Genomic DNA, 26,760 nt, shown 5'->3' on the forward strand with positions numbered 1-26,760 from the left:
ACCATGGTATCGTCCCATCCGTAGCCCACGAATGCATTTCTGTGACATTACTTGTTCAAAAACAGAAAGAAAGTAGGAAGGGAGGGAGGGAGCAAGGAAAGAAGGACAAGAGGGAGGAAGCAAGGAAGGGAAAAAGGAAGGGAGGGAGGGAGCAAAGATCCTATTTAACTTCTGAATCCTGACATTCCTTTTAGCACAGAGCGGGATTCAGCAAGCTGGATTCAGTTCATAATTTAAATTGATATATTTCTTTTTCTCTCTCCTTCCCTAATTCACTAAGAACTGGATCAAGCAGTCAGAAATATTTTTTGAATTGTCAAAAATCACTAAATGGATTTCTGACAGCTCAAAAAAATATTGACAGTTCTTTATGCTGAATGATTCATAAGGCCCCATTAACCAGCACCCCCAGATCTATTTTTAGTCACATACAATTCATTACTTTTGAAGCTGTTAAAAACAATATTTAAAGGAAGGAGAAAAGGGTTTCATGTCAGTCCAATTTTTTTTTTTTTCTTTTCTTCCAGGGGAGCGATGTTTGTCTTTTTTTTTTTTTTTTGTTATTATTGTTGTTTTAAGTTTGTGATTGGAATGCTTTCTTTTTCATTGTTGTTTGGGGATTTTTTTTTTTTTAAGTCTATTTTCAGTTCTTTCAAATACCTACGTAGGACCATAGTTCCTGCCAGGAATCCATGCATCAGAAAAGATCAAAACCTGGCATGTTTATAAGCTCATTATTATTGAAATGAGCTCATATTACCCCTATTAATTTTCCCATCGTCCTATCAACGCCAAAGGAAGGCTGCCTGCCTTTGAGGAAGCATGCCTGCTTGTGTCCTTTTGCACCAGGCGAGGGTGGAGGGGAAGCGGTGTCAGGGAGCCCTTTCCTCTGAGCTGAAGCTCTCAGGCCCTTCTCCCCCTCCCCAAATAGCAGCTCACCACACTCCCCTGACATTTCTAGGGTACCAGCAAAAGCTTTGCTTAGTCAGCCTTTCAGCCACTGGGTGACAGCCTGAGATGTAAGTTGCAGCCCCTGTCCTGAAAGGGGAGTGAAGACCCTCAGCCCAGCCAGGCTCCAGGGTACCTGGTTGCTTCCCAGTGGGGCATCCAGGTCCCACTACTCCACCTTGAACTCATGGTAAGATGCCAAAAGTAACTCCAGCCAAAAAATGCCGATTTTTAGAGAGCACAAGTTCTGCATTTCATTTACCCTCATTTCTTCTGCATCCTCTTGCTTAGTTTGGGAGCAGGCAAGAAAGGCCCCTCCCTGGCCTCTGTATTTGATGGGGTAGGGGGATGTCTCGACTCTGTCCATTTCTCATTCCCCTCTCCCACGCCGGCCTACCATAATCAAAATCCTCTTCTTGATTTCTTACTGGCTGTTGTGACATGGGAGGGCCAGGCATATTCATCCTTCCTAAAAACTGATATCTGGGAGGAAAACTTAAACTCACTGAGCTACAGAGGGGGCATTTGGGGGCATTTTTCTTCCTGCCTGGTCTACTGTCTTCTTAGCATTGCAAAAAGCACAGATGATAGTTGAAAACCTCAAACTCCCATTGGCTTGACTTTGCCAAGGTGGATATGATATTGGCACAAGGAATCAAATATTCTTAATGTTTATTCCCTCCTCTCTGCTCCACTCAGAATAGATATGGGTTTTCAAACAGGCCCACCAGCTTGATAGCTGGTTTCCTCAAGAAGCTGGGCTTTGCACAACCAAGAGTTATTCTGATAGTTCTTATCTCAAGAGAGTTTGGCATTTGATTTTGCCTGGTTGCTGCTGCTAAATTGCTTCAGTCGTATCTGACTCTGTGCGACCCCATGGACTGCAGCCTACCAGGCTTCACCGTCCATGGGATTCTCCAGGCAAGAACACTGGAGTGGGTTACCATTTCCTTCTCCAACGCATGAAAGTGGAAAGTCAAAGTGAAGTCGCTCAGTCGTGTCCAACTTTTAGCGACCCCATGGACTGCAGCCTACCAGGCTCCTCCATCCATGGGATTTTCCAGGCAACAGTACTGGAGTGGGGTGCCATTGCCTTCTTCTTTGCCTGGTTAGTAAACCCAAACCTCCACTTTGATGCCCCTAGAAACAGGCTTGTCGGAGGAGCTAATGCCCATCTGTATCTATTCTCATGGGTGTAAAACTGTTGAGAGAAGCATCAGAAAAGATCTTGTTCAAGTCATGTAGAGCCCCCTCTGCACCAGAGCTCAGTGGCTCTGCTGACACAGGCTGGTGAGTGGAGAAGGGGCCTTTAACCCTCAGTTTGTGGGTGATCCTCACGTTGTAGGCTCTACTTCTGGATTCTTAATTCTGCATGCCTGCTTTCTAACTTTTAGAGCTCTGGTCCTACATTCCTTCATGTCATAGGCCTGAGGTCTTGGCCTGTGTGTGCTGTCCACTCCTAGGCAATGCAGAGGTGAGAGACAACCAGGAGAAAGGCCATCCCAGCCAGCTGGGTAGGGGAGGCATGCAGCATTTGCCAACTGAGAGCTCGAGCGTGAATTTCTAAAGATCAGAGACGTGTTACAGATGATCCTAAGAAGGTGACTGAGCCATCTTGGATTAAACTGAAGGGCATGCGTTGTTGGCTTCTAGAGTGAGTCAGGTCCCACTCTGGGCCTGATCCCATTACAAGAAATCCTGCTCCAATCAAAATCCCCATTTCCAGGCTCCAGGCATGGCCCACCTTTCTTCATTCTGTAGAAGAGCATAATGTACAAGGACACTCCCATGCCGTGGGAGAACTTGGATGTGCCCTTGGTTTTGTTGGAATGGATTTGACCTTGGTCTTGTAATGGGACAGGATCCATGCGATTATCTAATAAGAGGGGCCAGGGCAGACCAGGGCAGCATTCATATCCACTGAAAAGACAAGGCAGACAGCTCCTTTGTCCAGCTTGAGAAATGTGATGAACTGTTGGATCAGCCAGTAGCTTGGATATCTGAGAGTGCTCTGGTGGGCCCCAGACCACACAGAGGTGGGTCTGCACAACACCTGTGGGCCTGGCTGCATGGCCCAGAGAACTTGCTTCACTCCAGAGTTTGTGGATTTGAAGAGCAACCACTACTTTTATTTTTGAACCCTAGATGGATGACTGGGAACCATGATGTGTTGAGCAGAGTTTGCTCTATGTTCTTTGGTGAGCCCAAAAGTAGGGTTGATGGTGAAGAACTAAAGTCAAATTAAGGGAAAGGGAGTGAGCAGGGTACAACCCCCTTACTCTTGGAGTTACCAACCCTCAGGGAAGCCCAGCTGAGTGAGGAGAATCTAGCAGCTTGTCTGTGGTAGGCCTGAGGTCCTTGTACAGTGGCTCCCAGACCGAGTGACCCACTGAGCCTGGGAGGAAGCAAGTGAGAAGGCAGGGTCTTTAACAGCAATTGATTCAGCATTCCCAATTAGGGGGCAACTGGCTTCCCTGACCCAAATTATGTCTGAGACCAAGAATTCTCTCATGGCAATGGGAGAATGAGGAGCCCCCCTTACTGGAAAAAAAAAAAAAAAAAAGACAGGTTTCAAAAAGCTCTGTGCCTCATGTATTCTAAAATGTCTAATGACATGATAGGAGCTCAACTCTTTTTGAAACGTGACTTCTGTACTCCAAAAACCTTGTTGATTTCTCAGCGTAGGCAGTCTGAAAATATTCACCGTTTTACCAGCTATACAGTGTAGAGCAGGGGTAGGCAACTACTTTCCTAGGTTAGCGAGTGAACCCATTAGGCTTGCAGGCTCTGTGGTCTCTGCTGGGCAGCACAGAGCAGCCAGCAAGCAATAAGGAAACAAATGGGCATGCCTGCATTCCAGTAAGCTTCATTTACTGACACAGGCAGTGGGCTAGAATTGGCCCAGGGGTCCTAGTTTGTCCGCCCCTGCTCGAGTATAAAGAAGGTTGCATTGCTGTGGTCATCCCTAGAAAAGATATGTGAAAACCGTCCTCTGCAACCCCACCGGCCTGTGAGATGATGTGGGCAGGACTCGGGTCAGCAGCTGCAACATTCCATCTATTGCCGTTTAATGCCAGAGATGCAGGAGACTTTCTGAGAGTGAGAGGGACCTTGTAGACCTACATAGCCTGGAGTAGCTTTTTCTGGAAGGTCACATCTCTGTCTGTGCGTAAAAGACTTGTAGGAGAACACCCTTCTCCATGACTCATGCCGGGTCCAGGGCTGCCACCATCACAGCCAAAGCAGGCAGACAAGAAAGACACAGGAGCTCTTTGATGGACAGAAGCGTAAGGATAAAAAGAGATGATGGAGGTAGAAGAGCTTGGATAAATGGAGCTGATATTTTCTAGAAGAGATGATGTCCACATTAGGCTATCACAAGTAGGTGATGTCACTGCCCAAACATCTTTGGGTTGCAATTGTCCCTTTTAGCACTGAGCAGGCACACATCTTACATTCCATCAAGGTTATGGAGACACATTTTATTTCCTCATGTCTGCCATGCCAAGTCACTGATGGCTATTTCTTGGTATGTGGGAATGTTAGCTTGGAAGGCAGTTCTGGCAATTTAGTGGTGACATCCCATCACTGTGGTCACACCCTTCCAGTTTCTACCCAGTTTGCCTCCTGATAAAAGCTGGTGCTTCAGAGTAGGAAGTGTCTTACCACCTCAGGCTTTGGCTAAGAAATGGCAAATGTCTGTGGTTAGTCAGGGGTTTCCAAGCGAGCTGTGGCTGGCGTGTGTGCCACTGTGAACACTGCATATGTATGTATGAAGGCACCCAAGCACAAGCTCCCAGTGCATAGCCTATGATAGGTGGTACGTTTTTTGGTCTCATGGATAATTCTAAGTTTTAAGGTGTGGCCCTGAAGCCAACAGGTTCTAATGGAGAAAGAAAATTAGTTAAATGGCACAGAAAGAGAACCACCAAATTGAAATCTACCAAGTGTACAGGTGCCCAAGTTCAGCCAACACATGGGAGTGCAGTGAGCCTAGGAGGCCCAGGGAATCTCTGCCATAGGGTCTTGTCTCTAGAGCTGCCATGCTTTATTTAAAGCCAAATGAGCAATTATCCTCCTCTTCTCTTCTTCCTGAGCTGACTCTTACTGTCAGCTTACAGACACTGTGGATAAAGCACAACTTTTGCACTCCCTTTCTTTGCCCAATTTTATCATTTCCAGGTTGGCTGTTGACTTCCATTGTCCAGCCTGCCCCCAGGCATAGTCCAGGGCCTGACATTAGACCTCAGTAGGGAGGACCAGTTGGCTTGTTCTGAAGTCCAGGGGCAGATCCTTTCAGTTAATGCAAATCACCGCCCCATCCTGCCTGCTCTGCCCCTGCGCTGGCTGCAGAGCCTTTCCCTTTGTCTCTGGTGGGACAATGTACAGGTGCTATCCGCTTGGGTCTCCCACAGAAACCAGCGCCCTGGACAGGCTCTCCCCTGGCCCCATCCAGAGCCTCACCAGGTGCGGCCTCTTTGGATGACAGCCCTCTCCAAACTCTTTCGGCATTCTACTCCTCCTCCCTTTCCTTCTGTTTAAATTAAATGGGAATGCCACTGATGTGATGTCGTTTGCACTGCAGGATGACAGAACTGTTGTGTGAATACCATTGTATTTGCCAAATGGTCCACTCGTCATTTCAGAACAAACAAATGGATGGTGTCTGTAAGTCGGCAAACACTGGTGACATTTAGCCTTGTTTATGTTCCTTTCCTTTTGCTGCATATTTTTGGCTCCAAAAGCTACTGTCTGAATCAACAGTGCCTCCGAAGCAGAAGTCTGGTAGCTTTCATTTTGGTTGCCGTATCCATGTTCTCTTCGGATTGCATGATACCTGTTGCCCAGGATCAAGCCTGGGCTGGGAGAAGAGACCAACCAAACTCTTTGGTTCAAAACATACATGCCTGTATACAGTAATTTTTCCTCCCCAATGATGACTTCAAATTGGGAGAGAGGAGGAGAATGCCAAGTGAAGAGAGTGTTGTCAGAATGGACATCCACATCCCTGGGGAAATGCAAGTTCTCCAGGCAGGCCCAGCCACCGCCATATGCAATAGGAGCAGGGTGACCCTATGTGTATCTTGAGTGCTTTGGGGGACCCTGGGCTTAAGCTTTGGGGTCTGCCTTCTGAGGCTGCTGAATCAAAGTGGTGGTTGGCATGGACAGCCATCTAGCTACAGACATCTTAGCTGCTGAAGGAATCAGGTTCTTTCTTCTTTTTATTCAGATGTTATGTGCCAAGCCCAGGTTTCAAATAAGTAGTAATTATCTCCTATTTCTTAGTTCTGATCAACAGTGCCTCTGCATCTAATTGCCAACCTGCTCTAATCACATAGACTATTCTTGCTTTAGCCAGAGATGGAAGGACCAAATTTTATAAATATTGCTTTATTGTCATCATTCCATTAAACAATTAGGGAGTGTGGCCCTGCCCTTGCTTTCAAATGCCTCTAGCCCACATGGTTTCTGGATTGTTTAATGAATCTGCACATTTTCTTGCAGGTAAGTGACACCCCCTGTTCTAGTCGGTCTAGCTGGATTTGCCCTTGTCTGTTCGTGCTCCTCGGTGGCTCTCTGCAGCTTGTTAATCGTGTAAAGTCAAGAGAAGAATGTATACACATATGTGTGTTGAATAAATAATTACTATTGGCATAGGTATGTGTATACACCACCAACCTACAGTATATATAGCAAAGAATCAGGGAGACTAAAAATACTGCCCCATATGTTCCACTATTAGCGAAGGATGGTGAAGCCTTAGTAACTTGAGCGAGAGAGAAAATTCCCTCAGAGTCATGAATTCTGCAGAACAAACACGGGTGGATTGGAGTCCCTTCACCTGTGGAAACCCTGTTGGGGGGGCTTCCGCTCAGCACAGCTTCTAGAAGCGGGCCCTGTGATGGTCTCGGCGTTACTGCTTGTGTCCGATTGTCCTGTATTTTGTAACACTTTAGAAGAATACAGAAAAGTGCAGTAATTCTCTTTCTCCATAGTATTTAAGCAGTAATATTGCTAGTTTAATATTGTGTCAGGTCGTCACGTTAACCAGGAACAGATGACGGTAAAATACCAGTGAACAGCACCTCAACATCTACTCCTTAAAAACGGTGATTGAAGCAAAATGTGTAAACTTGTACTGGGTTATCGTGTGCTTTGGAATAGAGTATTGTTGAAGTAATTAGAAGATATATGAAGGTGTTCCTGGTAATGAAGGCATGTAAGTTATAATAATTGTAGCTTTCTGAATAAGTGTCAAACTATATCTCTAAGTGTGCTGTATGCTGAGTTACAAGTTAGGTCATTTATGAATGGAATGTAAAACAATACTAAAAATGCTTCAATAACTTATCTTGGTATTGCTAATAAAAAAAGCTGTGAAACATTAGTGCAGTTTTGAGTCATTATGTTAATTCACTCCGCAACACCCTCCACCCTTGACATCCCTCTGTCTGTTGGAAGCCTCAACAGGACATTCAGGGAAGCTAGAGGTGCTGTCCCATGGGCTGTTTGCTGGGTCACCTGCCATATTTTCCACTCATCTTTAGGAGGCTCCAAGAGTCACAGCTCCTAAACATACAAATGTCAAGGCACCTCCCCATTGGGTGGGGTGACCGTGGTGGGTTTGGGGAGAGCATCTGTGTGCACAAGTGTCTCTCGGGTGGGTGATTAGACCCCACGACAGCTCACAGGCCCCGTGTCCCTCATCCCCCATGTGGAGGACGACACACGCCTGGCCTTGGTCCAGCAAGCTTTACCATTTTCTTTTCGTCCTGTGAAGCATAGTTTTACATGGAGAGGCCCTTGGAATTGCTGGAGTGTGCAACTTCATCCACTGTGATATTTTGGTTGTGCCCTTGTCTGTTGTAACAGGCTTCTGCCAGCTCCGCCCCCACCCCCATCACAGCAGGAGGCACAAAGCAAGGATTTCACTTTTCTTTTGTGATCGCTTAGGTTTTTTTTTTTCGTCCATGAGCTGGACTTCAGGCACTTGCCACTTCAACAGTGTTACCAAGCTTCTCTAATTGGGCGTGTTTTGTAAACTTCTAAATTCCATGCACATGCTGCTGCGTGGCTAACTGGTCCTGGGGGTGGGGGAGGTATTATCATTGTTTGACAGAATCCCAAGCCCCAAGCATGGTCCCCCCTTCTCCAGATAAATGACGTGTCCTGTGTACAAGGGAACGGAAGCCCAGAAGCGTCCACTGGAACATACCTGGCCCATCAGTAGGTCAACCTTGTCACCTTGACTGCTGAAAACATTCCCTTCAGTAGGTCTCATGGAAATTGTTCAAGTAACCCCGAAGACCATAGAGTACAGGATTAGATTGTGTCTTATTGGAGATAAGAAGTGAAAGTGAGAGATTCTGAAAACAGGATACTGTTCCATGAAGCTGAGAACATGCATTGTGGGTTCTGATGGAAAACTTGGTGGACGCCCACATGCCTAGCCAAGGTATAGCGAGTGACCCCAGCCACATTCACCTGGACCAGCTTTGACCAGCAGTGTGTAGGCAGAGCCTGAACTGAAAGAAAGACTCCGGGGGTTTGGGGATCTCATCTTTGTTTCCAATACCACCTGAGTCTGGGGAACTGCCCTGGGACAAGAATTCATCCCTGCCCTTTCCTGGGTCCCTGATGGCTCCATGAGCCCTGCATCACCTCCTCACACACACCAAGCCTCTGTGAGCCTGTTCTCTCCACCGGGGCCTGAAGCCACGTTGGGTTTTAGAAGCTACCTTTGCAGCTCCCAAGGAGGGGCTCACCACTATCCACTCTGTGAAGGGGCACCCTCTTTACCCCTTGGCCAGGGTGCGGTGGGGACCAGAGGGCTCTGTTGAAGGGCCCGGGGTTGAACACATAGTCCCTGGCACTGTTCTTCATTTACGGTCATGTTGTACACTGTGGGAACCCTTGCCGAGACCTCCATTCCAGCAGGGAAGGGGCTGGGAGTCCGGTGCAGCGTGAGCGGCCAGGGCTTGGCAACAGAGGCAGAACCGCTGCAGGAAACAGATCATCCTGGCTCCTTGTGCTGACGGCAGGAAAGTTCCCTGGAGCCCCCTATCCAGGCGTCTATTTCCCTCTTCCCTCCACGAGGGCTCGATTTCCCTAACGGGGTCTCCACATTTCCACTTCGAAAGCAGGGGTATTTCCTGGGTTGCTCCCCCAGGGGAGCTTCTCAAGCTTAGAGGAGACATTTGTGGATTCTCTCCTCCAATTCTTTATGAGCCGCCCCCAGCCTCCTACCCTCTCTCATTTCACAACCCTCCCTCCTCTGCCCCCTTCTTCCCCACCTCCCTCTCATCCCCCTGCCTCTGGGGAAGAACTCCTTTCTCACCAGATGAGTGTTCTTGGGAACATCCTGTCTGTGGCTGTGAGGGAGCTGGGTGCATCCAGGCCTCCTGGATGAGCTGACTTCATTTCACAGCTCAGCGTGGGGGCCGGCGGTCCTGTTTCTGGAAGCCTGCCTCCCCCTCCCCATCCCCACATGGCATTACAAAAAGCGCAACCTGTTTGGACTCAGATTTGGGGCAACCCCAAGCATCCCCTATGACTCTACCCTTGGCCCTAAAGCCTAGACCCTTCTAAGCAAGGACGGCCCACTGGTCTGAGGTGGAAAGAGGGGAAAGGAGTTTCAAGGAGGTAACTGTGCCATGAGGTGGGATAGACTGAGGGGGAGAAGGCTTGTGCAGCTCATGGTGAAAACTAGTCTTCAAGTCCACTTCTTCAATTACTCATGTTTTGAAGAAACTCAGATGTTTTGGTGGAGGGGAAAAGAGTCCAAATTTTGGGAGATGATTTCTTCTTACCTATAATCACTTTTTCTCAAAGAAACATCATGATGAGTGAATTACAGCCCTAAGTATGCAGCTCAACATGTACAGTGTTATCTGTGCAGGAGCGGATTTTGTCTCTAGAGCAAACTGCATTCTCAAGGTTAAAGTTGGGGAACTCTGCACAGCAGTTTCATGAGCAAAAGTCTCCATCTGTGCACCCAGAAATTGGCTGGCTGTATGAAGGGTTTGTCGTTCATGCTCTTTGTAGAGTTGTTGAGACACACCCATCTAATGGTAACCCACTGCTCACAAGGTTAAGTTTTCTTTTTGAACTTCTGTTGTTGTCGAATTAATATAATATACTCTCAATTATCCACAGAAAAGGAGAAAGGCAACCAAGCGGGGAAAGCAAATTTGCAATTAATTTACCAAATTATTGCTCTTTTTATATGATGGACAAGTTGCTTTTCTCTTTGGAACTCAAGTGTTTCGTATGTCCTGGGGGGAGGGCTGGGGCAGTCGCAAGGACAAGCCACCCAACTTGTCCCTGCACCTAGGGACCAGGTGGAGGCAGGTGTCTTACTGGGGTGCAGAGGCCTCAGGGTTTAACTGGGGGTTCACAGAATGTTGGCCTCTTTCTTGTCAATGCGAGTCCATTAATCTTCTCAATCTTTCTAGAGCCCATGGCTGACCTACTCAGGGTCTCACCAGAGCAGAGCCTGACATGAGCGCGGTGCAGTTTGTTGAGGTGGGGGGGGCAGTCCTGGGAGGCATGTTTGAGGGTGCTGACAGAGCTGCCACTGATCAGGGACTAGGCATTGTCCCCTGGGATCCTCTAGGACACGATGTGACATTCACCTCAGAATGACCCCTGAGGGCTGAAGAAGCTGGGGCATTTATCCACCAGCTCTGCAGCTCTCAGTAGTTGAGAGTCACTACAGCTCACCCTGGAGAAGACAATGGCACCCCACTCCAGTACTCTTGCCTGGAAAAGCCCATGGATGGAGGAGCCTGGTGGGCTGGAGTCCATGGGATCACTATGAGTCAGACACAACTGAGCAACTTCACTTTCACTTTTCACTTTCATGCACTGGAGAAGGAAATGGCAACCCACTCCAGTGTTCTTGCCTGGAGAATCCCAGGGACGGGGGAGCCTGGTGGGCTGCTGTCTATGGGGTCGCACAGAGTCAGACACGACTGAAGTGACTTAGAAGCAGCAGCTGCTCACCCAACAGTGAAACAGTCACAATCAAAGAGAAACAAGAGGCCACTGGCGTCCTGGGGAGCCAGAGGGGAAGGGGTCGGGCACAGACAGCATCCAGCACAAGCCAGAACCCCTTGGTCTAAGGATTTTTACATCTGTGGTGCACTGCAGAGGGTCACGTCTTCCAGAGCCCAGGGTGAGGGCAGATTCATACTCTAAGGTGGGACGCTAACTGCAGATTTTAAATATTGGGACATGCACTCAGCTTAGGGCCAGGCTTTCTGGAGGCTGGATGGAGGGCTGGCCCAGGGGTCAGAGGACCTACAGTGTCTACAGCAGTTGTGCTCCAAGGAGCTTGGACAAGTCCCCTCAGTATCCTCTTGGGTCTCAAATTCTATGGCATTCAGGATCCCTGTTTCCTTGACTTTTATGGTGACTCTCTAAGACTCCATCTTTTCTAGAGTCCTCATGAGCACTCAGTCTTGCAGGGTCCCAGGTGTGGGCACCAAGTTGGTCTTCCCACAAGTACATGAACATGTGGGGTTTCAGTCTGAGAATGGGGCATATGAATACTTGCTTCTTCATCAAGACATTTTTATTAACTCGTAAGAAGAGCATTGAGGCATTTCCCTTCTAATTCTAGAAGTTGGTCAATTTTTCTTTTTAAAAGAGGGAGTCAATAAAAGTGGATCTTTGGGTTCATAGTAGTGCAAGAAAAATCTGATTATTTAACTTTTTTTCATTTTACAACCTATTGTATTCACAGTGGAGCTTGAGTATTTTCATGATGATAAGGTTTCCTCAAGTGCTTTACTGATATCAACTTGATAATCCAAGGTGCCCCTCTTGGGTGTGACAGTATGTAGTCCCTCTTGGGAGCCCCCACTTCCACCCAACACTCCAACCCAGTAAGGGAAAGGTGGGAGGTAGGAAGAGAAGAGGGGTCATGCTGTGCTCCATCTTGCATGCACGGGGCCTGAGGAACAATTCACATCCCTTTCCATACCTGCAACCCTTCCACTCTTCCATCCTCAGCATTCCTGTGGCCACTCAAAGTCACTGTTGGCTAGCAAGCCCCCGAGTTTGGGACAGTGTGCACTATCTCCAACTTTGAACTCCTCCATTCCTTGGCTTTTGTTTAATTAAAAAAATTATCTTGGAGTATAGTTGATTTACAATGGTCTGTTAGTTTCAGGTATACAGAAAAGTGATTCAGTTATACATATCCATTTATCTATTCCTTTTCAGATTCTTCCCCCATATAGGTTATACAGTGTACTGAGTAGAGTTCCCTGTGCTGTACAGTAGAGTTAGGGTTGATTGCTCTAGTTTTGTCATCCACCAAAGGATACACTTGTGTGCCCTTGTACATCCTCAAGACAATAAAATGAATTTGAATGAGTAAGTTGGAGGTTGGCAGATCATCCACATTCCAGTTATTTTAGGATTTCTGCTGCCATGCAGGCTCCAGGCAGGGTTGCCATGAAGACTCATACTCCCTAAGACCTTGACAAGTGGGGAGAGAATTTGGGTAAGGTATTGTAGAGCATGGAGCCCCTCATGCTTGCCAATCTGTACTTACCACCTGAAGGCCTCTGTCTAGACAGCCTCACTGGGATTCCATCTCATCCACGGAGAAAGGTGTGCTGGGGTTCAGTGATCCCATTCCTGGGATGTGCAGACATCACCCCAGGCTCCAACTGAACTTTTTTCTTGTTTTTTTCTCATGCTGCAAAGGGTTTAAAATTAGGAGATTAAAAAAAAAAAATGTCCAGTGGTCAGCTAGCACGAACAGGGTTCTTATACAGTGGCTTTTGCTTTTATATGGAAACTTTGGGCTTGAAGTGTCATCTCAAAATCAGATTCAGGCAATTCAATTTAAATCACCAGGGGGATTTTCTTGAGAACTTTGGGATAAATGCCCTCACAAAGTGAGTAATCCTGTCTCCTTTGCACAGGTGCGTGCATGGACTTCTTTATTGTTGGGCAGCTCTGGGAAGCCCCAGCTCTTTTTCATGACACAGGAGATGTATGGGTGCAGAGGCAGGAGAGGGTCTTTGGATTTGGGGTGGGGCATGAGGGGTTTCCTAGTGGTGGGAAGAGGGGTTCCTGCGGGCACAGTGCTTCTGGTTGGCCTTGTTCAGACACGATGGTCCGAGATAGCCGGGGAGCAGGTGGGGCCTGTAGGCCTCTGAATCTCCCGACTCTACACCAATCCAGAATCTGGAGGGGTGGGCCTGGGATGGGAGGACAGCCAGCCACCGTGAGACCAAGAGCAGGAAGGACCAGACAAGGAGAGAGGGGTGAAGAGCAGTGAGTCAGAGGTGTGGATGAAGAAAGGAGAGAGGTGAAGGTTGGAGTGGAGAGTAGGGGGAAGGCGTGAAGAGGGGAAACTGGAGACCTGGGGAGATAAAAGGGTAGGAAGGAGATGGTGAGAGAACAGAAAACCAGTATGAACAGACTAAAAGAAATATGATGGAGATGGCATCTGGAGAGGAGAGGAAAGTGGGAAATAGAGTGAGGAAGAGGAGAAGAGCCAGCAGAATGGAGAGCATGGTGGCAGGAAGGAACCTTCCCAAAGCCACCTGGGGTTTGGAGGTGGTCAGAGGGCCTGCTGCCGTGGGCAGGGCGAGGGTGACGGGCAGGGGCCAGGGGAGGCTCTAAGTGTAGCACCTGGCGGCCCAGGCCAGCTTCCCAGTGGCGCCCTCCCCCTGCTTCCCACCACCAGCTTCAGGAGGAAACGCTGCAGCTTAATCAGAATTATTTACAAGATAATGGTCCATTGTTTGCACTAAGACAGATGTTGACTGTGGGAACTTTGTGTTTTATGCTCCTTTCCCTGCTCTGCCTTCACTGGGTACAGATGGGATCGAAGTCATGTGAGTTATTATTCCCCGAATTGGAAATTTGGAGGCGCCTTCACCCCAGCCTCTACTTGGCTGGGCTGCCGAGCTGGGCTGGCTCCAGGCAGGCAGGCAGCAAGCAGGGACAGTAGCTGCTGGTGGCAGGGTCAGCCAGGGCCTGTGGTCCCCCTCCCAGCCCCTCGAGGCAGCCTGTGATTAAGAAAGTCTTGTTTCCTTGAGGGGCGGGTCAGAGCAGTAGCCTTTTCTGGTGGACAGGAAGGGCACTCACTGATTAAGATGCACTTGTTGTTTGTTGAGTCAGGAGGTCACAATTGACATCTCAAGTGAAGGTGGCCATCTGGCCTTCTTCTTGCCAAAAGGAGAGAGCAGTCCCTCTGGGGTGGGGGCTTTGTGTTCCCCCTTTATTTAAACTTATGAGAAGGCTTCCTCTCGTCTTCTGGGGTCACTGGGAGGGCCAGATCTGGACTTGTGATTCTTTCATTCCTCCTCTAAGGGTGGGGTTGGCTGGATGAATGCCTGTCCCACCTACTCACCTGGAGAGAGCCTGTCCTGAAGGAGGAAAGATAGGGTGGCATGGGAGGATGTGCCTGTCATGTCTCACTCCCAGCCTCACCTGCAGACAAGTGGGCCCCTCCAGTGTCACAGGTCCAATGCCAGCTGGTCCTTCTTCAGCCTTTCTGGTGCCAGTCACTTCTGCATAACCAGACTCAGCTGTTTAGCAGAACCCATCTTATGCATGAGGCCACCGAGGCCACAATATGTCAGGTGACTTGCCCGGGGTTCTTTTTCTACTCGTTGGAAAAGCCTTCCAACTTCTCAAGCCATGAGCATCCCATTAGAGAGCCTCCCTGAGCCTCAGCTTAGTCCATGCACACAGGTACCAGGCGCCTGCCTGGCAGCTTAGGGACTGCAGTGTATGCAAATACCTGTCCGGAGCTGTGCTGTAAGCCTGGCGAAGAGTATGTGCTAGATAATAGAGGGTTTCAGCTACATTATTCCATATACAGTTGACTCGTGACCACTGGGCTCCACTGGTGGCTCAGATGGTAAAGAATCTGCCTATAATGCAGGAGACCCAGGTTCAATCCCTGGGTCAGGAAAATCCCTTGGAGAAGGGAATGACCACCCACTCCAGTATTCTTGTCTGGAGAGTTCCATGGACAGAGAAGCCTGGTGGGCTACAGTTCATGGGGTCACAAAGAGTCACACAGGACCGAGCGACTAACACTAAGGTGACCGATTAGGGTACTTGGGGTGCTGATGCCCTACACAGTCAAAAGGGGTATAACTTTTCACTCCCCCAAACTTAACTACTAATAGCCCACTGTTGACTGGAAGCTTTACTGATAACTTAAATAGTTAACATATATTCTGTACATTATATGTGTCATGTATCATATTTTTATAAGAAGGTAAGCTACAGCAAAGGAAATATTAAAAAAAATTAAGAAAAAATACATTTGCAGCACATACATATATTTATTTAAAAATATCCTTGCGTAAGTGGACCCAAGCAGCTCAGATCCACATTGTTCAAAGGTCACCTGTATTGCGTTTCCAGTATCAAGCTATGACAAAGAAAAAAAAATCAAAGTAATACAATATCATAGAGTCATATTTGAATGCTAAAACCCCCAGTAGTGGAAACGAGAAAGCCACTTTCATGACAGCTGAGTGGAATCAGACCTGCCATTTGGATAGCCCGAGAAAGTCTGATGGCCATTGCTCCTAACACTGCCCCCGCCCCCTGGATTCCTTGAGAGGTTGCCAGAAAGCAGTTATAACTGGAGGTTTTGTCCCATTCTAACCCAGCATCTTGGCTCTGGTGTTCAGGGATGTGACTTTATCCTCTTGATCTCCCCATGCCTAAGCGTCACCTACAAGATCAGGTCCTCTGAGCTACCCCTCCATCTACCAAGTTTGGTTTTAAATCATAAATGCTTAGCTATGTGCCAGGGCCAACTCCAATTTTAAATACCATATATATATATATGAAAGTGAAAGTTGCAAATGTTATTCTTTCATCTAATCCTTATATTATAAAAATCCCCTGAGGCAGATGTAATTTTCATTCTTCCCATTTTACATATGGAGAAATGGAGGCACAGAGAAGACACTTACCTTACCCGAGGTGACTCAGCAAGCACACGAGGGTCTGATTCATTCAGCAGTGGAGCTACCCCGAGATGACATTTTGTTGCCTTGCCCTGTGGGGCTTTCCCATGCCTTTAATCCTTATTTGTGCATGTGTGCTCAGTTGCTTCAGTCGTGTCTGACTCTTTGCGATGCTATGGACTGTAGCTCTCCAGGCTCTCTGTCCATGGGATTCTCCAGGCAAGAATACCAGAGTGAGTTGCTATACCCTCCTCCAGGGGATCTTCCCAACCCAGGGATTGAACCTGGGTCTCTTACATCTCCTGCATTGGCAGGCAGGTTCTTTACCCCTAGCACCACCTGGGAAGCCCTTAAACCTAAACGAGCAGACCAACAAACAAATAAATAAAAATAGCATTTTCTTGCCATCCTGTAGATCTGGGTCCTGGGACAAAATGTGGCAATTCCAAGCAGATATTGCACCCATAGGTAGAACCTGGGAAAAAGCAGGATGGGGCGCTGGGTGCGGTCAGATGTGCTGCATGTGACCCACCCGGCTGAGGACTTGCCTGGGACCCTGAGCAGGTCTCTTCCTGTCCCCTCAGCATCCTCAGCTTGTCATGAATGAGAAAGTCCCACCAGATCATCCCCATCCCAAGATTTCTTCCATCTCGCGGTCTGCAAATTAATTATTTTTAAGGCTGTATTTATTATACTTCTCAACCTCCAGGAAAAGAATGTCTACCCAGCCCTCCCCGAAGCAAGAGGGCCTCAAGGAAACCTGACCCCTCACCTTGCAATTGTTCTCTGGGGTCCAGGTGGGGGATATTGGAGAGTGGGTGGCCCAGGGCACCAGTAGACCCTCCAGACGGGGGCTGCCATGGGCCCAGCCCCCAGCTGTGAGGGCAGCAGAGGTCAGACTAGGATAATATTTATCAACCCTCTGCCCACTGTGTCAGGCTCTGACCAGACTCCAGCGTCACTGGAGATCACAGATCCTGTCTTTTAAAGGTCCCGCAGAGCCGCTTCACGTGTGACCAATTACCTCTGTCAAGCAGGGGAAGGAGGTCCCGCCTGGTGGGTGGGATCTGAACTTGAGCTTCCAGAGGTCGACGACAGGGATCTTAGGCCTTTGAGCCCGTCACTCCCCTATAGCCAGACCTTTTCTGTTAAAACTGTTTAAATTACAAACCAGTAATAAAAGGATCATATGTGTTTCCCACCGAACAGGTTCTTTAGGGCTATTATGATAATTAAAAACATATGGTGCCTGTGCCAGTCAGAGGGAAACCGCAGATGTACAAATTAGGTATTATATAAGGGTTTTCTGCTTTTGCCCTTTTAAAAACGTCAGCGGGAGAAGTTTAGAGAGATAAAATGGCAATTGTGCAGATAGTAGGTAGCATTTTGGTTTTAGAATCATTAAATATATAAACCCTTTTCTTTAGACTTAATAGGAATAAACGGCTCCTCATCTAGGAAGGAGACTGGAAAAGTACCGAGGCCCGGAGTTTACAGGGAAGAGGCCGCTTTCCACTGCACAGGGTCTTGGATACCATAGAATTCTTTGCATTTTTTATGATGTTGATCTGTCCAGACAAAGAGGATTATATTTATTAACTACTGAGCTATATTATATTTGGATTGACGGAAGCAAAGATAAAGATTTCCTTATATTCAAACTTTTTACTTTTTAAAAGGCAAAGATGCAAGTATTGATCAGTCTAGAAACAGTCATTTGTTTTCATTTAAAATACGCAATTGATTTTGAGAAGGTGATAAATACTGCTAATTAAAAAAAAAAAAAATGGGAGGGTTTCTGTGGTCCCTGTCCATGACTTTTCCAATGCAGACATACAGTACGAGTCAAGTTCTACTGAGCTGTTCATATTGAGAGGATCCTGGGCTGGCTGGGGACCCAGGCAACATCCAGCCGCGCTCTGGGGCAGTGAAGAGGATGCACTGGGTCTGGGTCCTGAGGTACTGGGGTCTGGGCTAGATGACGAAGAGTTTAGCACTTTGTCACTGTATGTCTCTGCTACAGAGACCCAGCTGGACTGCTCTAAAGAAGGAGCTGATGGGTGAACAGGTGGGAGGAGCTTGATCCCCACTAGCTCTGCTCCTCAGAGCCTCCATTCTTCCACCTCCTGAAAATAAGTCCTTCCTGAGACAACCCAGCCAGAGCCAGGATGGCCTCATCTCTGACCTGCAACCCTTCTTCCATGTTATGTGGTAGTGTCTACTTGAGAAAGTTGAAAAAAAAAAAAAAAGAAAGTTGAGTAAAAAGCCAAATTTCTGATCAATACAAACAATGTACAGAGAGGAGGTTCTACTTACTGCCCAGCTGCCTGAACATTCAGGTGATCAGAATTTTTTGAATCCTGGTGTATAATTATTGAAATTCATAATAATGAGTAGAGACCAGTTCTGCTCGACACATTTTTGTGTTGAGGCGTTTATTATATGACACATTTCCTTAGAATGCAAGGAGATCAAACCGGTCAATCCTAAAGGAAATCAACCCTGAATATTCATTGCAGGGAATGGTGTTGAAGCTCCAGTACTTTGGCCACCTGATGAGAAGAGCTGACTCATTGGAAAAGACCCTGATGCTGGGAATGATTGAGGGTAGGAGGAGAAGGGGGCAACAGAGGATAAGATGGTTAGATAGCATGAGTGGACACTCAAAGGACATGAAGTTGAGCAAATTCTGGGAGATAGTGAAGGATGGAGGAGCCTGGTGTGCTGCAGTTCATGGGGTCGCAAATAGTCGGACATGACTTAATGACTGAACAACACTCATTTCTGAAGATCCTGATGAGGGTGCAAGGCCCTGTAACTGGAAAGTGCCCTTTTGTAGTCACCCTGGCTGAAGGCAAGTCTGGGCTCCTGAGGAAAAATGTCTTTCGAAATTCCTTCTTACCTGCTGAGTCCTTTGTCTCACTGCTCTCCTTCGCCCACACCCTCTACGCCACACAGAAGGCACACTGTCCTGTGCGCTTTCGGGGAGCAGTGGTCTGAACCTGCCTCTGGGTCAGGTGCGCTCAGAGAGCTTGAGAGAGAATAAATCAGAGGAGAGTCCTTGAACCTCCGATGTACTATACAAAAACAGTCTGGGGTGCTAGGTTGGGCAGTGCTTTCCAACTAAGCGTGTTCTCCTGACCAGGGACACTTGACAATGTCTGGAGATACTGAGGGCGCTACTGGTACCTAGTGGGTAAAGGCCAGGGCAGTTAGCAGTGTCCGGCAATGCAAGGAGTTACCAGGCCCAGCACGTCAGGAGTGCAGGGCTGAGGAATCCTGGTGGACAGGTGGGAGTACCCGGCCCTCAAGTGGCATTACAAGCTGGGCAAATGGCAACAAGTTGAATGACAAGATTTACCACCCAACTCAATTGTGGCATTCGGCTCTCGCTCCGCAGACACCCTCCCTTCAGCTCATGTTACCTTTGGATCCTATGGCTTTGTGAAAACGTTGCAAGAAACCCCGCGGCGGGGTGGGAGTTGGGGTTGGGGAGGCAGAAATTTCCAGCACATTCCTCCCAACTCACAGTGGTGTGTGGGGAGGGGGCCTCCAAGAAGACTGCCAGCGTTGGTCGTTTCTTCTCTGCACCCCCCACCCCCACGCCACGAGGGAGAGCAAGCCCGCAGCTTTACGGCACATGTAGGTATTACCACTTTAACTTTCACTGAGGTAAAATAACACCTTGTCACTCAGTTCAAGTACCAATCACCAAATGAATTAATTGTAATAACGGTTGTCAACGGAACAAAGGACTTGTTGCTTTCCTAAGCAGATTTCAGCGCCACTGAGAACTCTGTGCAAACGTTCCCATTGGGCAGGCTGGCAGAAACTAGTCAGAACATAATTGTATCTGTCTATCTCTTTACTTTGTTTTTAAGGGCTGAGGAATGGAGTTAAAAACCTATATTTTAAACATATCAATAAATATACCCCTTTTTGTGTTCGTGACGTCTCCTCAAAAACATGGAGTCTTTAATAAATTGGCCATGAAAATAGCATTTGCTGCCGATGGTCCCAAATCAGGGCCAGCTGTAGAGGCTGCCTGTAGACTCTAAGTCATGAAGGGAATTATGCCCAATTACCCTCCCATAAAACACCCTCTCATTTCTGGGAGTTATCAAAACACATCCCGTGGACAAGCGGTCAGCTGTCCCCTGCTCCTCAAAAGGAGACAAGTGGGCCTCACGCTGGGCCCGCAGCGCTCCTAACTGCCTCCGCCCGACACCAGCGGCTTGTTTGCACTCAGCCTCTTTTTTACAGTCACCCTTCGCATTTTTTTTGGCTCTGGCTTTTTCACATCTTAGCACATTTCCCACTTTAAGAAGCCCCATAGGGAATCTTCTAAGAAAAGACTTGCTCCTGGAGAGGGGAGGGTGGGAGTGGCCTGGGAGGCTGGTCGTTCAGGAGTCTGTGCCCAGCAGCCTGTGTCCCCAGCAGACTTGGGCCCACTTTCATGGTGGGGGTGTCCTCTGGAGCTTGGCAGTCAGCGACAGACTGAGGGTGGCATCCTCGATGGGTCTGCTTCTGGTTTTGCTGAGGTCCAAAGTTGGGACTTCCCAAAGAAGACTCCCAAGGAAGCTGCATCCGACTCCCAGGCTAAGCCTTCTTCAGTGCGGAGTACAAATAGATGTACCCACTCTATTCAACAGGGACACACACTCTCCAGTTGCCACCACCTTATCGGTGCTGACCCCACACTTCTTTCTTCCACGCCTCCTCCTCCTGCTGCTTCTCCAGCCTCCTGGACCCATGTGACCCCAGCATCCAGCTCCATCCCCAGAGTTGAGATGCCTGAGCCTCCCGCACAGCATCTCTGATGCTGCTTAGGTAGACTGCTTTGTTTTTAGAGCTCACTGAGGCCAAAATTCGTTCCTCCGCAATGAAATGGAAGATTCCTAGATTATCCAGAGCTAGAAGTCATCTTAGAGGTAATTCTCCAGATGCATATTAGAGACAGGGCTTGCCCTTGGTTGTTGAACCAGAGACAACAGTTGCTGCTGTTTCCAGGTGTCCAGGCAGGTCCCTGTCACTGGCCCTCATTCTGCCATCTGGGGCGGCAGCCTCACCCTCTTGGGGATTGGTATCTAAGCAGGGGAGGTGTTCCTGTGACTTATCCCTGCAGTGCTGGGGCAATTTTTACTACTCCCCTCCCCTACAGTGGGCCAGGCCACTTCAGAAGCAATGGTAAGAGGCAGGCTTCTTAGTTTATTGTAGCCCTGGCTCAAATATGCTATATGTTGGAAATGGTATAGTCATCTCTGACTAGAACAAGCTGCCACTTGCAAAAATGCTGAGAAGAGCCCTGATCTGGAAAAAAATAGAAATCTCTCCTGCTTCTGAGACTGCTCTTCTCTGCAGGAACCTGGGAATGCAGCCTGCATTAGGAAGGTGGGCTCCTGGCACAACCCTGGAGAGGGGACTCCTGGACTATTGGTCACATGAGGGTGCCAGGCTCCTGTGCTAAGAGGAGGCTGTAAAGTTGGACAAAGAATCACAACAGAGAAACAGACATAGGGAGTGGGGAAGGAGGTGGAAGGGGGCAGAACTCAGGCCGTGAGGAGGAAACAGTGAGAGTTCCTGGGGTCTCCACCTAGATTCAGCTGGCTTGGTGCCAGAGAAGGAAGAAGTGGTTTTTTTCTCCCAATCTTTTAGAAAAAAAGAATCTGCAACAGGAAGTGAATTTGGTCATTGGTTCATTTATTTAGCACATATCAAATTGTTCCAGAGAGCTGGGAGATGGTTACCAACAAAGCAGTCGAGGTTCCAGCCCTCATGGGACTTGCCTTCTATGGGGGGACACTGACAATAAAAAAAGACATATGAAAGTTCAGTTTATGATAAATGACGTGAAGATGATGAAGTGGCAAAGGCCTAGAGAGTAATATGGGAAGGTTGGGATCACATATCCTTAAGTAGGGAGGCCTCTCTGAGGAGGTAACACTGGAGGAAGCCATGCAGAGATTAGGGGGGTGCATGTTCCAAGAGAGCAGAGAGTGAAGATAAAGACCCTGGGGCAGAAAAGGAGCAGACATCTGGGGCTCTTAGCTCTCAGGTCCGTGCACACTGTGTGTGTGACCAGCATTTCTGCAGGCTTTCTTGGACATTGTAATTTCATTGAGCTTCTCTATGGCCGTGTGTGGTCAACAGAGTTGGGCCTGGGGTTCTCTTCCCCATTTTTGCAGGAGGGTGAACTGAAGGTCCAAGAGAAAACAATGATTTTCCCTGTCATTTGTAGGCAGGGTAGGTGCCTACCCCTCCAGACTCCAAACCCTGGGCTTCTTCTGCTGTCCTGAAAACCTCTGACTGCTCCCAGGACTCAGATGCTTCCTGTAAGCCTGGCCTGCCATATTGGAGGACTTCCGGGTCCTGGGACTGCACCATGACTGACTCTTTGCACACTAACCCAGTCTTGCAAATGACGCTTGAAACTAAGAGAGTTTGTCACATGATTTTGGGAACATGACACCATGAGAAATAAAGACAACCATCCCTCCAAGTCCTCCAAGATGAGGGTCACTCATCTCCACAGACCAAGACTGCCCCTGCCAGAACCCATTCTTTTGGTGAAAGTCTATAGTTTTCCTCTTAGGGATGCTGTGGATAGAGAGCTGGAGCTAGTCAGGACTCTTAATGGCCACACCCAACAAGTCACCTGGAAAACATGAACCAAGCCTTGGAAATCTGAGTCAAGTTTCTTTGGAGAAAGACAGCTGACTTTCCATTAGGGATTATTTCTCACTCCAGCCTTTGGCTGTGAAGCGTCGCCCCGCCCGGTGCTGACCTTGGCTGTGAAGCATCGCCCCGTGCTGACCTTGGCTGGCACCAGGCTCAGCTCTCCTTGATGCCTTCCAACAGTGGCTCTGATGGTAGATGCTGCTCCCCTGAGGTGTGTAGATGCCAGGCCTTTCTGCATTCTAGTCATTCCAGAGCTCTTCTTACAGGGGTGCTTATGTGGATGCAGGTGACTCAGATTGAAGCCTCTCTGGTGCCGTGTTGGGAAGAATGACAGGCCAGACCCTAGTGTGTTAACAGAACTGAATGTAGGCACTTTACAAGAATTGAGCATATGTAAGTGTGTGTGTCTGTGTGTACACATATGTGTGGGTAATACATTTTTAATCAATGAACTTCCCTCCTCCTGGTCTCTGCTGAATCCTGTTGGAGTTATTCACGAGTAGGAAACAGTCATAGCATGGTTTGAATTTAGTCAAATGCAGCCCTTAATGGAAGAGTGAGAGCCGGGAGGCCAAGGGCTGAGGTTCATGACCTGGGCTTGATATTGTATGGACACGTCTACATCGGCACAGGTTGACATTGCCTTCTTCCACTTGGGCAGTCCCTACCCCTCATCCCCTGAAGTCTGAGCAGGGGGTTCCTGAGTTTGCAGGATACAAAGTCAGGAGATACTATATTGCTGCTGCTGCTACTGCTAAGTCTCTTCAGTCGTGTCTGACTCTGTGTGACCCCATAGACAGCAGCCCACCAGGCTCCCCAGTCCCTGGGATTCTCCAGGCAAGAACACTGGAGTGGGTTGCCATTTCCTTCTCCAATGAATGAAAGTGAAAAGTAAAAGTGAAGTCGCTCAGTCGTGTCTGACTCTTAGCGACCCCATGGACTGCAGCCTACCAGGCTCCTCCGTCCATGGGAGTTTCCAGGCAAGAGTACTGGAGTGGGGTGCCATTGCCTTCTCCGAGATACTATGTGGCAGTCACTAATTCTCTCATTTGTTCATTCCTTATTTCATTCACCAGTATTTAGGGACCACCTCTTATATGCCAGTTATTCCTCCAAGCATCTGGGCACAAGAATGAACAAAGTGGCCATAGTCCCCACAAACCTGTTTCTCCGCTGCTCTGGCCCACCAAGCCCTTACCTCCTCTAAAAGCCCCTCTCAAAGGATGAGACTTGCTGGTGTGGCACCTCACCTTCACTCCTCCAAGGACAAATCAGCCAGCGGAGGCTGCGACCCCATCTAGAGCCTTGCTCTGTCTGTACCCTCAGATGACTCTGTGGGCCCAGGTACATGGCATCAACTATAGGGAGAGAAATGAGATCACGGGACCAGTGACACCTTCCTGTGCTTGTTCATTCAGCAAATATTTCCTGAGTCCCTGTGCTAGCTCCTCTTCTAGGCACTGCAGACCCAGCAGTCAAGAAAATCTCCTACAGGGAAGTCCTTGGGGTAGGGTGAGGCCCAGCCTGTCAATGAAGTAACTCCTTGGTCCGGAGCCATTAAGACTTTAGAGAAAAATAAGGTGAAGAAGGAATTTGGGGAGTGCCTGGGTGGAGTTGCTACTTTATGGAGTTGCTACTTTTTAGCAACATAAAGTAGCATAAAGTTGCTACTTTATGTTGGGGGATAGAGAGGAAGCCTGAGAGGTGATGTTTGAGAAAAGACCTGAAGGAGGCCTGTGAGTGTGTAGGAGGGTCTGGGAAGCACACTGTGGACAATGAGGCCCCAGGCCTGAGGTCACAAGCAGTTTGTATAGCTGAGGAGATAACTGGTAGAAGAGGGTCAGGGAAGGGCCACGGGGACAGTCCAGAGCCTGCTGGGCCATCCTGAGGACTCCAGCCATGGGGGTTCTGCAGGCCCTGGGCACAGAAGGGCTCTGAGCTTAGGAGAATGCTCTGCTGTCACCATCTTAAAAGTCTTACTAATGCTTGAACCAGGGACCTTGCATTTGCATTTTGTGGTGGGCACCACAAATTATAGGGTGGTCTGACCCCAGCTTTACATATGCCAGGAGTGAGCAGCTGGCACTGAGGCGGGGCCCGTGGTGGGGGCTGGGCAGAGGAGGCCATGCAGGGAGGTGGTGAGTGACAGTGGCTCTGCAGATGCGAGTTTTAATGGTGACGTGAACCCTGAGGACCCTCTGCCTGCTCTAAGTTCCTCAGTCTTAGATCTGACCTGGGCCCTCCCTCTGCCCACCCCATGCCCCGGCCCCCATGTTCCCGGAGTGCCAGGTTCACTGCTGAACGTCGCTTTCCTTCTCACATCCTCTTCATATACCTCCCTCTTCCTTACCTCCTGGGGGCATAGGTAGCTGTCTGGTAGACACAAGTGGTCTTACTCTTATCTCAGAAGGAAGTGTCTGCACTGTATTTTCATGCCTGGTACTCTGGGTTAGATAGCCAGGCTCCGGTTGCAGGAGTGGGAACCCGCTGCCCCTCACCATCCACTCTCCCCTCCCTGCTTCCTCCTGTGCCCCACAGGGTACATTTCCGGATGTGGCTGCCCTGTGAGTCCTAAGGGGTTTGCTTCTTGCAAAGCTCCTGTGTGTGCATGCGGCTCAGACCTGTTTCTCAGCCTTCCTTCCAGGCGAGCAGTCAGTGAGAGCAGCTGGCCCTTTCTGGAGAAGCATGGTTCTTTAGGAATGTGCACCCAGGCCTGCTCCTGCCAGCCTCAGTTTCTCCGATCACATGCTCCTCAGAGCTGCATTTTAAATATACCTCTCACTGGTTTTATTTCCTTGGGATCTGAAGTCTATTTATTTCATGTGCTTTGTGGAGCATATGTTGAAAAATAGTCTTCTGATTTAAATAAGAAGTGAAAAAAATCAAGTCTTCAACTTTTACTTATTTTTCCCCCCTTCCATTTCAATGCACCATCTCTTCAACACCAAAATATCACACATACAAAGGCTTAAAAAAATTGGATGGGGGTGGAGTGGTGATTGTAGCGTAAATTTGCTTTCCGGCCGAGGCCTTGTATGCCAAGTTTTAGTCTGAATTACATATTTACAGCTGAGTTATAAACCCCTGAAAAACAGGATTTATCATGGAAATAGTGACAGCACCTCACCCAGTGTGGTGTTCTTGGGGACCATGGTAATATACTGTGCAGAGAAATCAGTTCATTAGTTAGTTATAAACAAAGGACAGAGATAGTAAATTAGAGTAGGTATTTCAGCCGTTTTCTATGTATTTATGACACCAAAATATGCAGCTGCATTTTATTCCTTGAGATAGTATTTAAGTATTTTAGATTTAAAGCGCATTTTTAGATATGGCCATGGTGCATTTTTAGCCATGGTCGTTCTTGTTCCTCTGTAGTTTTATTCGTGGTATTTTCTTCCTTCTCTGTTGCTCATTAGAAAAATGTTAAAAATCCATTTTCGTCTGATTAATAATAAAGCTGATCACATGTAACCTAATTTTCATTCCGTGCTGCCCCTGTCTGTGGAGTCATATACAAAGTGACCTTTGAATCGCCAGTGGACTCATAAAGTACAATAAGCACCATTGTCCTGTCAAAAATTGAAGATGTTTTACATCATTACAAAATTTAATGTTCCATCTTTTCAAATGCACTACTTTTCAAAGGCCACATTCCAATTGAAGCTCATTAAAATCAGACTCAAGTTTCCTGTGGTGGGGATGAAGAGAGTTTCGCAGGCAATGGGAGGAAAATGAATCACTCTTTTAAAACAGATATGGTTACATATTAGTTTTGAAAGGTACGGGGACGGCAGAGCCTCTGCTGCCGGCAACAGTGCGGCTTTTGTGCGGATAGATCCAATAACTGCCTCCCGGTCGCTCTGCCTTCACCCACACTGTATCCTATTTACTTATGAATAAATCAGCTCTCTAAATAAAATTGTTGTTTTAAAGTCCCGAGGTGGAATGTGAAGGGGTTTTTGGCCCTACAATTTCAGATTTTTGAAGAACGCGCATCTGACTCAGGGATCTGAAAGTTTGGAAACTGAGTCACTGGAGGAAGTTTCCTGAGGAGAAGGGGGATTCAGCCAGCAGAACGCATGATGCTTCCTGAGATGGAGATGCTTGGTGGAGTTAAGACTCAGTTCATTCACTTATCAGGGACCTAGGAGTTCTGAGCCTGGCTTCCAAA

The 26,760-nt window shown here is 48.0% G+C and overlaps 1 protein-coding gene across 18 annotated transcripts in view; it reads left to right on the forward strand.

Moving 5' to 3' along the window:
- The window catches only part of ZNF536 (zinc finger protein 536), a 449,324-nt gene that overhangs the window by 299,341 nt on the left and 123,223 nt on the right, over positions 1–26,760 (forward strand). For 2 of the 18 annotated variants that reach the window (XM_061387874.1, XM_061387876.1), the window contains one exon: positions 6,454–7,336. The exons of 15 other annotated variants lie outside the window; for them this stretch is intronic. In XM_061387874.1, coding sequence (XP_061243858.1) covers positions 6,454–6,461 — 8 coding nt within the window. In that variant the 3' untranslated portion in view covers positions 6,462–7,336. Of the gene's footprint in view, positions 1–5,533; positions 7,337–26,760 lie in introns of those variants that run through there. One more of the 18 variants, XM_061387875.1, reaches the window with a different exon arrangement.

Source organism: Bos javanicus, chromosome 18, assembly GCF_032452875.1.
Source record: "Bos javanicus breed banteng chromosome 18, ARS-OSU_banteng_1.0, whole genome shotgun sequence".
Lineage (NCBI taxonomy): Eukaryota > Metazoa > Chordata > Mammalia > Artiodactyla > Bovidae > Bos > Bos javanicus.